Here is an 18076-nt window from a genome sequence, read left to right as displayed (position 1 = left end):
TTTTGCCCCCCATCAGATGTTTTAGTTCCATCAATGAAGGCACTTTAGTTCATCTATAATTACATACTCTGCATCTTGTACAACATTTAACACACAGAAGATGTTCAATAGGCTTGTACAATTGAATTCTTGAATTCATCAGGGAGCTATGGATTTGGAGGGTTATGAAGACACATTAGTGTACAAAGACTTGTTTGTTAGCACTTCACCCTTTACCTTTATCAGTACAGGGAATGCATATGTAGTCAAGATCTTTGTTTGATCTTGTCTTTTTATACAAAATCTAGTTTTTCTTTTGGCCAATTAAGTAAATTTCACACTCCAATACTTAGTATTTCAGATTCTCCACAGCATAACATTATCCTGCCTTACTAATTGAGTAAATATTTTTTCTGACATATTCATTTTAAATTTCAGCCAAACTGAATGCAATTCAAAAGTGAATATCATTGACTGTATTTCGTAGCTATCCATTATATTTATCATGTAATACAATATTATAGTTATCTATTTGCGTCTAAATTAGTAAGGAAATGTAAGAAGGTAGAAATAACATAGAATTTATATCTTCTAGGACCTAGCAAAGGACTTTGTGCACAGCAGGCATCTGATAAATATATGTTGTGTTTTCATATTTTAAACAAGATTGGGATATATGCTCTCAGATGGGTAGAATCTATTGTTACTGAATAACTGTCAACATTGTGAGAAGAATGTATTGTTGCCTTATCCATCTGAACACTAACATGCTTAGAGTAGAAGATATTTGTTGGGAAACTGGCAGTAATTCAGTAATTTCTATTCTTCACACATGAGATCAAAGGACAATATAATTAAGAGACGATGAACATCCCAGTGGTTAGTTTAATATAAGGAATTCTCTCTTCCAGATGTTGCATGTGGTATTCATACCAAGTTTCACATTGATCTGCACAGACCAAGTATGAGACACAGAAATAAACAGAATCCATACATAACCAGTGTGCCTACAATTTTTGACTTTAACTCTACTGGGTTCATCAATCCCAGTACATTCATCCTTCTGTGTATCCCTGGACTAAAGGCCTTACATATCTGGATCTCCATCCCCTTCTGCTCCATTTATGCTATTGCCCTTTTAGGAAATGTGAGGATCCTCTTCATTATCAAAAGAGATTCTTCTCTTCATAAGCCCATGTTCTACATCCTCTCAATGCTGGCCATCACTGACCTTATTCTCTCAACATCAACTCTGCCTAAGATGCTTGGACTCTTTTGGTTTAGTGACCATGAGATCAACTTGCATGCCTGCCTCACTCAGATGTTCTTCATTCATGCTTTCTCTGGAGTAGAGTCTGGGCTCCTGGTGCCATGGTATTGGACTGATATGTGGCCATCTGTAACCCTATACTCCCCATCTATACTCACCAACCCTGTGGTAGCCTGGGTGGGCATGATGGTACTTCTAAGCGGCTTAATACTCTTAACTCCCCATCCCTTCCTAGTGAGGAAGTGGCCATACTGCCAGACCAATGTTATCCCACACACTTACTGTGAGTAGATGGCTGTAGAGAAATTGGCTTGTGCTGATATCTCTATCAACAGCCTCTATGGCTTGGCTGTCATCATCCTGATTTTGGGCACAGATGTAACATGCATCTCTCTGTCCTACATGCAGATTCTCATGGTAGTCTTCAGCCTATTCTCCAAAGATGCATGCTTTAAAACCCTCAGCACCTGTGGCTCCCATGTCTGTGTTGTCCTTACTTTCTATATCCCTGCCCTTTTATCTTTCCTTACCCATCGATTTAGTCAGCAGATCCCCCATCACACTCATATTCTCTTGGCCAACGTGTACCTGCTGGTGCCTCCCATGCTTAACCCCATCATCTATGGGGTCAGAACCAAACAGATCTGGGACCGGGTTGTGCTTCTATTCAAAACTAAGACCACCTGAGAAACTTGAACCTGCAATTGCTAATAGTTTGACATCCATACTTACTGCTAACCTGTGCATATAAACGATCAATCAGCATATATGTATTAGATGCCTATTATGGGCTAGGCATAATTTTCATTGTAATTTGTATTTGTAAATAAAAAGGATGAAACTTTTTTTTCTCAGGGAGTTTATATTCTAATGTGGTATTCAACAAAATACAAAGTGAATAAATATAAATATGCACAAAGTAGTTAAATACAAGGTACTTTGGGAAGGACATCACTGTCAATTAGGGATCATAAGAGAATTCTGGCAGAAGATGGTAGCGAACTGTGTCTTAACGGAAAAGTAGGACGCTAACATGATCTATACACATGACACACTCATTGCAAAGGTGCAGAGATGGGAGATGGAGCAGAGAAATTAAGTTGTGAGGAGATCCCAAAGGGATGGAATAAGTTGGGACACTCAAGGTTTGGACTGTTTCTTCTGCAGGTAATTAAGAAGAAATAGGACTACATTTCTATGATGTAACACCCTCAGTTTCAATGCACTTACGGCACTCTCATTGGGGTAGGATGTGCTGGAACAAGCTCAAACTAACCCCAGAAAGATGATTATTAAATGGTCAGTGTGAGCATTTACACCTCAGAAATTTAAAAAAAATTACTAATCACTCATTGGTTTATCATTTTGTTGGTTGTCTAAAAATAAGAAAATGATGAAAAAAAATAAAATTTTAAATACCGTGTGTGCATATAAAAGTCTTGAACTGATGACTCTTCTTCCTTGATGTGGAGGGAGGCAAGAATTGCTGAAAACTTAGGGAAGAAGAATGGAAGAGATAATTATCAGTTTTGGAAGCAGGTGTAAACTTCTACCTATTACCCATTGTTATATCTCCACAACCAACTACGATGTATCTGTGAATACATGTTGCCACTGCTTCTTTTGTTTATGCCATTTTGCCTGATCTCAGGTGAATAAGTATACTAGATAGAGTGAAACAGGTTTTATCTTTAAGAACTTTGCAAACTCAGAAGATTCTTTAAAGGTTCCCTCATCTACTGGAACTCATAGCAGCAGTCACCAAGTCCGATGAGAGCCAGTCCAGGAGCTGACACACTATTGCTTCAAGGAAGAGAGTGAATCATCCATTGACTAGAACTCACCCAGAAATGAACTTGATGGCAGGAATATTTTATAATAGCTTTAATCCCTGGTCCTGTGGGGTTAGGGTGATAAAGGAGAGTGTGAAAAGTTTTTGTTCTTCTATCTTAGTCAATGATCTTTTGCGACTGGGAATTGATGCTATGTAGTTGGTTACATAATATTAGGGAGATATCAACAACTGAAAAAGGGGAAATGCACCAGATGGGGGCTCTTGAAATCACTCCCAGATCTTCAGGGTAACCTCTAGAAAATGGTGTGGAGGTATATAGAGCCAAACTCTGGGGACCCAATCTGTCAATGAGAGTTGGAGTTGGTACAGTGAACCCAGAGCTGACATTAAACAATGTATGCAATACTTTGTACATTTAGTCCCCCACATTTCTGCCTAGAGAGGTAATGTGTATTTCAACTTCTATTCTTTGGAACCAAGAACTCCTTTGGATTACAAAATAAAGTCAGTGAGACCCAGAGAAAGGATTCAAATTGACCAAGGCCCAAGATTCCTTCCTAAGCAATATTCTTGCCATCAGCTCTGCCTCTTGTTGTGCCCTCTGGACAGTTGTACATATAGAAGCCATATTGCAGGACACAACCTCAGCTCCTACCCTGGAACTCTTGTTTTTTGGGGCTCTGTCCTGATTGGTATTTCCCATGGTGTGCTGTTTAGCCAGCCCCAATTCTCTCTTTTCTTTTATTCTTCTCATGCCATTTTTGTGTTATCTAACCAGGATACATTCTTTCCCTAGCCCTCCCCGTGGGTCTGCAAGTGTAATCAAATCAATAGTACTCTTGCTAGTGGAAAAAAAAAGTTAATCAATTTGACTGCCTAAGGTGGTACTCATCATTCACGTGACTTTTTAAACCAAAATAATACATCCTTCCTTGGCTACCACTCTCCTATATGTATTTTTTTGCCTTAGCAGAATGGAAGTCTTTCTAGGGAAAAGACTGTGTTGCTTTTTTATTTTTGTCTTTTACCCAAGTACTTAACCTAACTAAAGCCTTTTCAACATTCAATAATCCATCTTTTCATGCAAAAAGTAGAGGAGATGGGATTCAAATTAAGTTCTTCTGCCTCCAAAACCATCAAGGTCCCAGCTGTGCCCCTATTCATGTGCATTCAATAATGCAATGTTAAAAAGAATGTTGACAAAGAGTAATTTGTCTAGGTGATGACAATCAAGACCTTGATCAGACCTTGCCATAGGTGGAAGATCTGGGGTGTTTATCCAGGAGAACAGGAGAACTGGGCATATACTTTGTGACAGGGAATTGATGACATTTAGAAGTCAGTAGGACTTTATCAGTAACAGATATTCCTTCATGAACCACATTTAATTTTTATCACAGGAAAATGCTACAGATATAGTTCACCAAGATTCAGCAAAAAATTGTAAAACCTTTCATGCCACTCATGAATTTTATGGAAAGGTATAGACTAGATGATAGAATATTTAGACAGATTTGGAAGGGGTTGAATGACTGCATTCAAAGAATAGCCATTAATAAGCAAAATTATTACTATTTTTTTTTTTAGTGGAGCGGCCCAAGCATCAGTGTTTGGTCCTTTATTGTTTACATTTTAAACAATGATTTGCATAAAGGTATGGATGGCGTACTTTTCATATCTGCAAATAACTGGAAGGATGGCATAGATAATTAACACATTAAAAGGGTCACCTCCACCCACTTCCCCTCCATTGTAAAAGCTTTTTCTTGCCTCTTGTATGTGAGAAAATTTAAACCATTCTACACTCTCCCTTTCTCCTTTTCCCAGTATAATCCTCTCACCCCTTAAAATTTCTCTTTCCTGTTTACCTTTTCATGCTTCTCTTAAGTCTTGTATTTGAAAGTGAAATTTTCTACTCAGCTCTGGTCTTTTCATCAAGAAGTCTTGAAAGCCTTCTATTTCACTGAATATCCATTTTTCCCCTTGAAGCATTATACTCAGTTTTGCTGGGTAGATGGGTCTTAGTTTTAATAATAGTTCCTTTGATCTCCAGAATATCATATTCCAAGCCCTCCAATCCCTTAATGTAGAAGCTGCTAAAACTTGTGTTACCCAGATTGTGTTTCCACAATACTTGAATTGTTTCTTTCTGGATGCTTGCAATATTTTTTCCTTGACCTGGAAACTGTGGAATTTGGCTATAATATTGCTAGGGGTTTTCATTTTGGTATCTCTTTCAGGCGGTGATCGGTGGATTCTTTCAAGTTTTATTTTATCTCTGGTTCTAGAATATCATGGAAGTTTTCCTCAATAATTTCTTAAAAGATGATGTTGAGGTTCTTTTTTTTTAATCCTAGTTTTCAGGTACTCACAATAATTCTTGTGAAAAAGATCTAGGGGTTTTAATGGATTGCAACTTCAATCTGAGTCAATACTGTTACATGGTAGTCAAAAGACCTAATCCTATTATGAACTGCATTAACAAGCACACAGTGTTCACAGTCAGGGAGAAAGTTCCTTTATGCTCTATCCTAATTACATCCCATCTGTAGAATGATATTTGCTTCTGAGGCTATTGTAGGAAACACATTAACAAGCTAAAGCACATGCAGAAGTACGTAATGAATATGGTGAAAGGTCTGAAGAGTGTGCCATATGAGGACTGACAGCTCAAATTGAGCTTGGAATCCAGTAAAATATCCAAACTTTTTTCAGACACAGTGCTATCTAACTATGCCTCCCCCATCTTCTCCTCACAAAGTACATTTTTTGAAGTGAAGAGTAAGACTTTAACATTTATCCCAATGGAATTTCATCTTATTAAATTTAGCTAAGTACTCAAGTCTCTTTTTGGATACTCACTGTCATTGATTGTATTAGCTCTCCCTCTAAACTTTGTGTCACCTGTAAATCTGATAAAGATACCATCTTTGCTTCTATCCAGTTGTGTTAAAAGGATTAATGAACATAGAGTTAATCTCTGGTCCCTGTCATTGCCACAAATAGACATTGTGCAATAAAATGAATACTGGTCTTTCAGCCAGTTTCAAAGCAACCTAACTATCCTATTATGTCGCTAAGTTATCTCAATCATTTGCACAAGAATAGCACAATATACTTTTTCAAATATTTTCTCAAAATTTACAGCATGCCCATGACTGACTAATCTAGTGCCCCTTACTAAAAAATAATGTGTTTAGTCTGGCATGACCTGTTACCATCAATGTCCTTTACCTAAATTTCACTTGCTTGTCCTCCTTCTATGTTTCCTCTATACTTGAACCCTTGAATCAGTCACAATGAGTATCTGTTGAAGGAATTATCTACATTTGACCCTAAGAAGATAAGAATTAGATGATATATGAAGGCAGTGGTCAAGTTGGGCTGTCATGCAGAAAAGGGTTTGGCTACAGCGCCTCAGAGAAGTAGGAGCAGTCAAAGCTAAATGTAGATGGATTTCTCTTCATTGTAAACAAGAAAACACAAGTTCCTCAAAATTTGAGTTGTTGAAAGGTAAAATAGGCTTCTTTTATTATTAATGATTTCTCATCATTGGAGATCTGCAAGTAGTAAGTGGGTGATCACAAGGTAATGAGAGGAGTGGCCAGTGAGCCGAATTTTTTCAATAATATGCATCATGCTTGACTGATGCAATCCCCATACGGGCTTTGTTTTTCTTTCCTTTTTTTAATATAAATTTATTTATTTTTAGTTTTCAACATTCCCTCCCACAAGTTTTTGAATTCCAAATTTTCACCCATCTCCCCCTCCCCCCACCCAAGATGGCATGCATTCTCAATATCCCTTCCCCTAGTCTGTCCTCTCTTCTATCTCTCTCCCCTTCTCTTATCCCCTTCCCCTTCTATTTTCCTGTAGGTCAGGATAGACTTCTGTACCCCATTTCCTGTATTTCTTATTTTCCAGTAGCATGTGAAAACATTTTTTTAAACATATGTTTTTAAAACTTTAGGTTTCAAATTTTCTCTCTTCCTCCCTCCCCACCCACCCTCATTGAAAAGGCAAGCAACTCAATATAGGTTGTACATGTGCAGTTATGCAAAACACTTCCATAGTAGACATGTTGTGAAAAACTAACTCTATTTCCCTTAATCCTATCCTGCCCTCCCATTTATTCTATTCTTTCTTTTGACCCTGTCCCTCCTCAGAAGTATTTACTTCTGATTACCCCTCTTTCCCAATCTGCCCTCCTCTCTATCATCCCTGCTCTCTTGTCCCCTTCTCCCCCTATTTTCCTGTAGGGTAAGACAGATTTCCATACCCAATTGAATGTGTATGTTATTCCCTCCTTAAGCCAAATCCTATGAGAATAAGATTCACTCATTCCCTCTCACCTTCCCCCGAGTCCCCTCCACTGTAAAAGACTTTTCTTTTCTGTTTTTTTTTTGTGAGATAATTTACCCCATTCTACCTCTCCCTTTCTTCTTCTGAGTATAATCCTCTCTCATCCCTTAATTTTATTCTCCAGATATGACCCCTTAATCTTCAACTCACCCTGTGCCCTCTATCTATCTATCTACTATACATACATATAATTTTTTTCCCTCCAACTACCCTAATACTGACAAAGGTCTCATGAGTTATAAATATCATCTTTCCATGCAGGAATGTAAACAGTTCAATCTTAATAAGTCTCTTATGATTTCTCTTTCCTGTTTACCTCTTCATGTTCCACTGAGTCCTGTATTTGAAAGTCAAATTTTCTATTCAGCTCTGGTCTTTTCATCAAGAATGCTTGAAAGTCCTCTATTTCACTGAATGACCATTTTTTCCCCTGAAGGATTATACTCAGTTTTGCTGGGTAGGTGATTCTTGGTTGTAATCCTATCTCCTTTGCCCTCTGGAATATTATATTCCATGCCCTGTGGTCCTTTAATGTAGAAGCTGCTAAATCTTGTGTTATCCTGATTGTGTTTCCACAGTACTTGAATTGTTTCCTTCTGGCAGCTTGTAATATTTTCTCCTTGACCTGGGAACTCTGGAATTTGGCTACAATATTCCTAGGAGTTTTCCTTTGGGGATCTCTTTCAGGAGGAGATCTGTGGATTCTTTCAATTTCTATTTTGCCCTCTGGTTCTAAAATCAGGGCAGTTTTCCTTGATAATTTCTTGAAAGATGATGTCTAGGCTCTTTTTTTGATCATGGCTTTCAGATAGTCCAATAATTTTTCAATTCTCTCTCCTGGATCTATTTTCCAGGTCAGTTGTTTTTCCAATGAGATATTTCACATTGTTTTCTAATTTTTCATTTTTTTTGGATTTGTTACAGTGTCTTGATTTCTCATAAAGTCACTATCTTCCAATTGCTCTATTCTAATTTTTAAGGAAGTATTTTCTTCAGTAATCTTTTGGACTTCCTTTTCCATTTGGCCAATTTTTCTTTTTAGGGCATTCTTCTCCTCATTGGCTTTTTGGACCTCTTTTGCCATTTGGGTTAGGCTATTTTTTAAGGTGTTATTTTCTTCAGTATTTTTTTGGGTCTCCTTTAGCAAGCTGTTGACTTGTTTTTCATGATTTTCTTGCATCACTCTCATTTCTCTTCCCAGTTTTTCCTCTACTTCCCTTACTTTGCTTCTCAAAATCCCTTTTGAGCTCTTCCAAGGCCTGGGACTGATTCATATTTTTCTTGGAGGCTTTGGATGTAGGAGCTTTGACTTTGTTGTCTTCTTCTGGTTGTATATTTTGATCTTCTTTTCACCAAAGTAAGATAATATATGTCTGACTCTTTTTGCACTGCTTGCTCATGATCCCAGCCAATTACTTGAGTTTTAAACTCTTTGTTAAGGTAAAGTCTGCTTCCAATGTGTAGAATGTGTTGTCCCAAGCTTCAGGGGTTTGTATAGCTGTTTTCAGAGATACTTGTAGGGACCTGTAAATTTTCAGTTCTTCCAAGGTGGTATGATAAGGGGTGAGGTGTTTACTCCTTTCCTGGCCTGTGACCACAAGTATTCCTTTCTTTCCTGTAACTGTGAGGAAGGGTTCCTCTGCACAGACACTCCAAGCTCTACCATGCCAGCGCTCTCCTCACCCCAGCACTGCCGCCCAGAACTGTGACCCAGATCCACACACGGGCAAAGCAAGAGATTCCTGCCTCAGCACTGGCAAAGAGATCCCTGCAGTCCCTCTCTGATCAGCCACTGGATTCCCCCTCAGTCTGTGGGCGGGAAGCTCGGGAAGCAGCTGCCCCTCCAGGGCCATGCTCTTGGGGAATGGAGCAGAAACCCTACCTTCCTGTCTCAGCATCGACAGAAACAGACTTTTCCCACTGACCTTCTAAGTTGTCTTTGGCATTCGTGGATTGAAGAGTCTGGAAACCTCCACAGCTGCCCATGATTCTGTCCTCTGAGGCTTGCTCCAGGTTTGCTGCAGCCTGGGCGCCCCCGCTGCGCTCCCAGCCCCGCGCGATACACCTTTCTGATCAATCATCCAGGTTGTCTTGGGCTGGAAATTTGTTTCACTCTGTCTTTTTGTGGGTTCTGCTGCTTTGGAATTTATGTAGAGCCATTTTTATGAGTATTTGGAGGGGTTTGGAGGAGAGCTCAAGCAAGTCACTGCTTTCACTCTGTCATCTTGGCTCCGCCCTTCTCCCCCCCCCCCCTCCATTCGGGCTTTGGAGCATGAAGAGACATTCTGTAATTGATTTCTGGCTATTCTGTGCAAACAAAAAAAAAATCTCCTTTTCTAAGATTTCCCTGCAAATACATAAACATAGTTATTATGCATTCCTACCACCCCTACTCTTAAAAAAAGTGTGTTCTTTCTTACACATGTTTCAGGGCACTGGAAACAAAGTCTTCTGGCAGACAAAAATTTCCAATGTTCCCCTACTCAATCCCTAAGAGAATAATGAAAATCTAACGACTTATTCCTTCCCATTCCCTATGGAAGTAAGGGGAGGCATCTTAAAAGAGGAGGTAGACCTCATAGTGTAGAGCTGAAGTGATCATGGGAGATGGTAATGAACATGAACATGAGAACAGTCAGAGAATCCAACAAAGCCACACTAGCTACTGCTGTCATTGTTGGAGGCAATATTGCAATGGTAATCAACTTTGAAAGACTTAGCCATTCTGATCAATACAATTATGCAAGAACATCCCAAAAGACTCATGATGAAAAATGCTATCCACCTCCAGAGAAAGAACTGAGTAAGTCTGCGTCAAAAATATAGTAGTTTTCTCACTTTATTTATTTATTTATTTTTGTGATATGGCTAATATGGAAATTTTTTTTTCATGATTTCACATGTATTAATGATATTATATTACTTGCCTTCTCAGTGTGTATGGGAGGGTGAAGAGGGAAGGAGAGAATTTGTAATTTCAAATTAAAAAAAGCTAAAATTAAATAAATAATAAAAAATCAAAGAGAAAAGATTTCATGTCAAAAGAGTGCTTAATATTTTAAAATAGGTGAAAGAGTAAAAGACTGAGTAGAGCTATCTGTTCCACACCATAATTGTACCACCCTGTGCTATTAGATGATAGCTGTTTGTTAGTATTGTTACAGAGGGTTCTCTTCCTAATCTGAGCTTCTATAATTTTGTGATGTATTATTTTGTTCCCCTTAAGCTTTCTTTTCTCCCAAATAACATCCCTATAAGTCTTCATTTAATTCTTAAGGATTCCAGTACTCTCACATTCTAGTCAATTCCAATAATTTGTCCTCCTTTAGATACTTCTGCCTCAGTTTCATTTGTAGTCTCTTTTATTACTGAATAACTATCGTTGTCTCATGGTTGTTCCATAATCCTATACTTCTAAAGTTGACTTCTGAATTCAAGTGAAGTGCTTATAATTATGCCTATAAATGGAGAGCTTACAAAAAAAAAAAAAGAGAGAGCCTCAGAAAAGGAGAGCTTAACAAAAATAAATAAAAAAAAAAAATTAACTAATAAATAAAAGCAGCAATGATTTCTTGTGAAAAAGCTTGCGACAAAATTAATGAGTCACTATTGTTGTTAAAAAAACACTAGAAATCATAAGAATAAATGGAGTTTTCCTTAAAATGATAAATAGTATCTATCTAAAATAAAGAGCAAACATTATATGTAATGGAGAGAAGTGGAAAAAATTGGAGTTCTAACTCTATGATTTATTTTTTGAAGAACATCTTTAACACTTTCTCCCAGATCTGCTTGGTTCTAACTCCATAAATAACAGGGTTGAGCATGGGTGGGACAACAACATACAGATTGGCCAGGAGGATATGGATATAGCGAGGAACATTCTGGCCAAAGCGATGAGTCATGAAGGAGAATAAGGCTGGGGTATAAAAGGCCAGGATAACACAGACATGAGAGCCACAGGTGCTCAGGGCTTTTAGTCGGGCATCTTGGGAGGGGAGGTGAAAGACAGCTTGGAGAATCAGAATATAGGATACAGCAATAGCTATAATGTCAAATATCAGAGTTCCTATAGCACATAGGCCATAGATCATGTTGACTCTGATGCTTGTACAGGCCAGTCGGGCAATGCCCATATGTTCACAATAGGTATGAGGAATGACATGGTTTCCACAGAAAGGCAGTCGAAGAATCAGGAACACAAAGGGAACCACTGTAAAGAATGATCTCAGCACTACCCCAACACCCATCATGGCCACCACCCTGTTGGTGAGGACAGTGCTGTAATGCAAAGGATTGCAGATTGCCACGTAGCGATCATAGGCCATAGATGATAACACAGCTGACTCCATTGCAGTCAGCAGATGGATAAAAAACATCTGTGTGAGACAGGCCCCAAAACTGATCTCCCTCAATCTGAACCAAAAGATTCCCAGCATCTTGGGAATTGTGGTTGTGGATAGGCCTTGGTCAATAGTGGCCAACATGCCTAGAAAATAAAACATGGGCTGGTGAAGTGTCTTCTCAGTCTGGATCACAAATAATATAGTAATGTTTCCCAAGAGGGCAATAAGATACACAACACAGAAAGGGAAGCCAATCCAGATGTGAACAGTTTCTAGTCCAGGGATACCCAATAATAGGAAAAAGGGGGGGTGGAATTGAGTGTCATTGGAACTGGGCATCCCCCTTTTTTTTTTTTTTAGTTGATGATGGCTATAGTCATTGCAGATGGGATTTCAAACACTGGAAAGGATCCAAATATTATGACTTACTGTGTCTGAATTCCTAGAAAGATAAAGGAATGATTTAAACACCTTTAGTATCACATGTTCTCAGAACATGAAGTAACCTCCAAGATTATCTCATCAAACCCTTATCTGAACAGAAATCTGCTCAATAATATCCTTGAGAAGTAGTCATCTTGCCTCTAGGTGAAGTCCCAGAGGGACCAGGAACTCACTACCTCCCAAGTTAGACCATCCCTTTTTCAGAGAGGCCTAATTCTTGGGAAGCTGATATATTAATTGAACCCAGTTTTTCAAATCTTGAAATTCCACCATCTGTGCCTGTTTCTGCCCATTTCAACATTCTTCTTATGTAGTTATCATGATTTCCCCAAGTCTTCTCTTTTCTAAACAAAATAGCTTGTTTCTTCATCCTACCTTAAAAAGACTTCAGTTTCCCTCAACATCCCCGAAAATGCTCCAGCTTGTCAATGTCAACACAAGTTCAATGTCCATTCTTAGATTTGACTCCTAAACTTGAACACAACATTACAAATTGTGTTTGATCACAGTAGAGAACAAGAAAAGTATCACCTACTTAATTTTGCACGTTATACTTCTGTTATTTTTTTTTCTTTAGTTTCATATCAGCTTTGGTACTCATGTACGTTCTAACTCATAATGAACTCAGTCTAGTAAAAAAAAATGAGTATTTTCCATTCTTATATTCCTCATCTACCTGTATTATTGATTTGAACACAAACATGAAACTTTATGTTTTTCCATATTTAATTTTATCATATTAGATTTAGTTTCTCATTCTACCATACTGGATTCTTTTTGGAACTTGACTGCTATCCCCTGTGCTAACTATTCTCTCAAATTCAAATCTCACTTCTTAGTTAGATAAACCAGCTAGACTTACTTTCTCCAACTCCTGATAAAAATGTTGAACAATAAGATGCAGAAAATTTCCCTGGGACATTCAGAAAACTCCATTCAATTCAGCCATCAATACATGTTACTGAGTACCCAACAGTTTCAGTTGCCTACATTAGCACCGGATGAAACTAATATGTTTTTCTGTACCACATGATCATGATGGCCAGTGGTTTTGGATGGGGGGGGGAAGAGTGGTGCTTCCTTAGCTTCCCATTAAATCATCCATCTGAAAAAGCAACCCACAAGTGTTCCAGGGGTATAAGATATGGGGAGAAAGGACACCTTGTGCCAGGTCACATAGCTCTAATACCTCAAACATGCCACCTATTTCTCTGTGGCAAGACAAGGTAAATTATTTCTCTGGAAGTTTCTACGGTTTTATCATCTTTTCCCCACAAATCCCTTCAAAAATCAGAAGTCAGCAAGACTCTTAAATTTAGATATATTTGTAAAAATTACCTTTCCCAAAGGGAATTCCACTCCCCTAAGTTTCTGTCTCTCCATGTAGGAGTAGCCAAAGCCAGAGTTCAGAAACCTAGAGCAAAGAATGAGAGAGGTTTTACTCACATTGTGTTATTTTGTTCAATCCTTGTTATCTTATTTTATAAATAATATTTAAAATACATTGTTCTTATAGCAGAAAAGGATTTTGAGATGACTTGAACCAGTCAAAATGCGTGTGTTGAAGAAATTGTTGACATTTGTCGCTAAGAAGATGAGAATTAGATGATATATGAAGGCAGTAGTCAAATATATTAAGAGCTGTCATGTAGAAAAGGGTTTAACTATAGTGCCTCAGATAATAGAAGTAGGAGCAGTTAATGCTAAATGTAGATGGATTTCTCTTCACTGTAAACAAGTAAACACAAGTTCCCCAAATTTGAGCTGTCTAAAGGTGAAATGGACTTCTTTGATTATTAATGATTTCTCATCATTGGAGATCTACAAGTAGTGAGTAGGTAATCACAAGGTAATGAGAAAAGTGACCAGTGAGCCTAGTTTTCTCAAGAATAGGCAGTATGCTTGACAGATGCAATCCCCACACAGGCTTTGGAGCATGCAGAGACATTCTGTAACTGATTTCTGGCTACTGTATGGCAAATAAAAAAAATCTACTCCTTTTTAAGATTCCCCTGAAAATACACGGACATAGTTATTATGCATTCCCACCACCCCATCTCCCCACCCCCATCTCTCTCTCTCTCCTCTCTCTGTCTCTCTCTCTCTCTCTCTCTCTCTCTCTCTCTCTCTCTCTCTCTCACAATGTATTCTTTCTTACATGTGTTTCAGGGTACTCGAGACAATGTCTTTTGACATACAGAAATTTTCAATGCTCCCCTACTCAATCCCCAAGGGAGTAATGAAAATCAAACAACTTATTCCTTCCCATTCTAGATGGAAAGAGAGGAGTTGGCATTTTAAGAGAGGAGGAAGACCTGATAGTGTAGAACTGAAGTGATCACGGGAGATGGTAATGAATATGCAGAAAGCATGAGAAGAGTCAGAGAAACCAAGATATTCACACTAGTTACTGTTGTCATTGCTACTTCCATTCCCAGAGTGAAAAACATGGCAGTTGAACGATAGCTGAGACAATAAGGCAAGGGATGTGGCCAGATAATGATGGAGGTAAATGAAACCAACACAGTCACTGAAGAACTCTCTGCTCCTAAGAAATGGTGATTCTCTACTTTCTCAAACAAGGCTTTACTCTCACTTTTGCCCTTGATGGAGAGAAGCTAGGTATCATTGGTAGTCAGAGAGGATTTGTGCTCCAAGGAAAGGACTTTAAAATCTTTGATACACAAAACAAAAATATGTAAGCCACTGCTTGGCAGCAGTGTCAGAGGAGAAAATATAGGCATAAAGACATCTATGAGAGACAGAGAGTAACAGAACCCATACAGAGACATGCCCAGAGAAGGAGAGAAAAAGAAAAAGAGGGTACAATGGTGGAGAGGGAGAATCCAGTAAAAGAAAGAGGACAAGAAATAGGACTTTGACAGATCACATTCTAAGTATAGAAAGAAATATAAAGAGTTAAGAGTGTAGAGAAAACCAATGTATGTATAAATGGTGTCTGTTAGAAACCAAAGAAAAAGACAGTTAATGTGATGGAGCTATACAACTTCAATGGGAAACTTTCACCAAACACAACAGGTAAATCTTAACATTCAATCATAGCTGTATTCGAAGGGAATTAATAAAATTTGGAGGCAAAATAAATAAAGAAAAACAAGAGATATGTGAGTAAGGAGAAAATTGGAGGGATAGACACATAGAAAAAGTGAAAATAACTTACAAAGTTATCATTGTAATTCTTGTGGACAAAATAGAATGATGTCAGCTTGATGATGGCACAGGTGGCATTAAAAGAGGTTGAAGGGCTAAAGCAAAAAAGTAAAGATTAGTATTAAGAATGAGGTAGAAAGGAAGAGAGACATAAGAAAGGCAGAGAGACAAAGAAACAGGAAGGAGGAAAGGCAGAGGAAACAGACATAAAACACTCCACCTATTGACTCCAGGCATTTTCTTTTCTGCCTGCCCCTCCCTTATGCCAGGAATTCTGTTCTTCCCCATATATATCTCCTGGTTTTCCTTGGTTCTTTTAAGTTCCAGCTAAACTTCTACCTTCTACAAGAAATATTTCCCAAACCCTCTTTAATTCTAGTACCTTCCCTCTGTTACTTATTGTCTATTTATCCTCTGTACAGCTTAGTTGTACTTTGTTGTCTCTCCCATTGGTATATGAGCCCCTACAGGATAGGGCTTATCTTTTGTCTTTTTTGCATACCCAGAGCTTGGCATCCAGTAGGTGTTTAATAAATGGCTATTGACTGACTGGCATAAACCATCGAGCATTAGATTGGAATAATTGCTTTCACAATTCCATTTGTGTCTGTAGACTCTCTGCAGTCTGTGTCAATAATCACTTGCAATAGAAGAGAATGTTTAATCTCTTCCTTTGGGGAAAAAATAAAAACAATGCTCATATTTGACAAATTAAAAGACAAATTGATAATCCAATGCCTCTCTCCATATGAAGGCAAAATATTTTAGAAGAATGATTTATACATTTGGAAGTAGAGAGCCTGGGTTAAAATCCTGGATCTACTTCTTATTGCCTATGTGACTTGGAAAAGTCATTTTCTCTCCCTTTGGCAAAATTCTTCTGTGTAGAAAATGAAAAAGAGGCAGCAAGGTGATGCAGTGGACAGAACACTGTCCTTGGAGTCAGGAGGGCCTGAGTTCAAATTTGACCTCAGACACTTGAGACTTACTAGCTGTGTGACCTTGAGCAAGTCATTTAACACTAATTGCCTCGCCTTCCCTACACATACTCAAAAAAGAAAATGAGAGGGTTGGATTCCATGATTTCTAGGATTCTTTTTATCTCTGAATCCATATATGAAGAAATATATTGATAATGAACCTATTGGATACCTTCTTTGACATTTCTAACTCCTTGTCCTTTCATCATAAAGCCACAACTATTAGGAAGACTTTCTTTATTTTGAGATTTTTTTAATGTGCCTTTTCATAGTATCCACCTTTGTTCAGGATGTCCAGTCTGGGGCCATGGCAGATTAGCCTATTCAGTATTTCACATTTTGTCCACAAAGAGCTAAATAAAAAACAAATGCAACAGAATTTTCAATTTCCTGCTGTCATTCAATAAACATGAAAACTTCAGTGCCCCTCCTCTCTCTTGACCAAAGACCTTTTTTTGTCCCTGCTTTTTCCACTGTTCACTCCTCAGACTATACTTAAACTCCTATTCTCTTCCTCCTCACCCCCATCCCCACATTAATTTTCCCATATATGTTTACCTCTACCTCTGGCAGTTTCAGAACTAATTTTAGGGTAAAGAATTGAGAAAATAAACTCCCCACTCTTTGCAGAAATGGAGGTATATTAATATAAGACATTTCATATAGTATCAGAATCTACCAAGGTGCTGATTAATTTTATTGAACTACTTTTCTCCCCTTTCTTTTAAAATTCTATGTTAAAAGAGATAAGTTACTGGGTAGGGCAGTAGGTAGAAGTATATTTGAAAAATGAAGATAATATAAGATCCCAACTCAATTTTTAATATCAAAAGATATAAAATTAATCAGCCAGGATTAGGAAAATAAAAGGAAACAAAAAGCACATGGGCGACTTACCAAGAATGATACCAGAAAGAAATCTTGTGTTAGATTTGTCTTTATATCACTTTGAGCTGCCACCTGAGTAAGTGGAGGAACAAAGCTTTATACTGTTTTTGCAGAAACTACCGAATGATTTTCACTTTGACTCTCCCTAGGGACTGGCCTGTGGGAAAGAGGAAGAACAGAATTCCCTCAAGAAGGTATCAGTAACCAATGTTCTGCTCATATGGTACCTCTGGAGAACTATCAGAGGAATGCTGAGATAGGGCCTAATTCTAAGCCAGGAAATCCTAGCTCTTTTCCAATGAAATTATAAAAAATTGGGGAGGGATTCTTGGCAGAAGGGCCATGATTCAGAAAACCGTTTGGAGAGAATTGAAGTGGGAGCTGAGTGAGCTTACATAATGGCTTATCCTCAGTCATTCGTTGATGAAATAAGATTTAGAATATAGGACATTGTGGACAACTATCTATTTTTTTTTAAAGAAAGGAACAAATAGGAAATAAGGGAAGATTGATATTCATCTTAGGACAAAGAATTGGTGGGACCCATGAAAAAGTAGCCCCTACTAGTTTGTTTAGTTTTTCCTTGTTTGGGCAAGGGCATCCTGACCCTCTATTACTGGAGGGCTCTCAGCCAATAATTATTCATTCATGATAGTGTTAAGATTAATGGGGTTCCTTGATTAATGCAACTTTAGATAATATTTTACTCAATACCTCTTTATTTATTAACATTCAGTAAAACATGAAACAAGAAGTAGTGCAGGCAAATAAGTTCATTTCACTGCTGTAATAGACAGTGTTTTGTGTGAGACACAAATGGAAGAAGGGCTCCCTGAGATTC

At 38.0% G+C, this 18076-nt stretch overlaps 1 protein-coding gene and 1 pseudogene across 1 annotated transcript; one reads left to right on the top strand and one right to left on the bottom strand.

Annotated features, from left to right (window-relative positions):
- The first annotated feature begins 943 nt into the window (after positions 1 to 943).
- LOC110195099 (olfactory receptor 52E4-like) lies at positions 944 to 1936 on the top strand (annotated as a pseudogene).
- Positions 1937 to 2258: 322 nt separating this feature from the next.
- LOC110195171 (olfactory receptor 52E2-like) lies at positions 2259 to 12091 on the bottom strand. Its single transcript, XM_020967801.2, has 2 exons — positions 11181 to 12091; positions 2259 to 2277 (listed from the first exon to the last, which is right to left on the bottom strand). Exons 1-2 carry the CDS (start codon positions 12089 to 12091, stop codon positions 2259 to 2261), a joined length of 930 nt encoding a protein of 309 aa, XP_020823460.2.
- Between the last annotated feature and the right edge of the window lie 5985 nt (positions 12092 to 18076).

Source organism: Phascolarctos cinereus, unplaced genomic scaffold, assembly GCF_003287225.1.
Source record: "Phascolarctos cinereus isolate Bilbo 61053 unplaced genomic scaffold, phaCin_HiC Scaffold_726;HRSCAF=1367, whole genome shotgun sequence".
Classification (NCBI taxonomy): Eukaryota; Metazoa; Chordata; class Mammalia; order Diprotodontia; family Phascolarctidae; genus Phascolarctos; species Phascolarctos cinereus.
The sequence above is the reverse complement of the archived record's forward strand: the minus strand, read 5'-3'. Positions and strand labels throughout refer to the sequence as shown.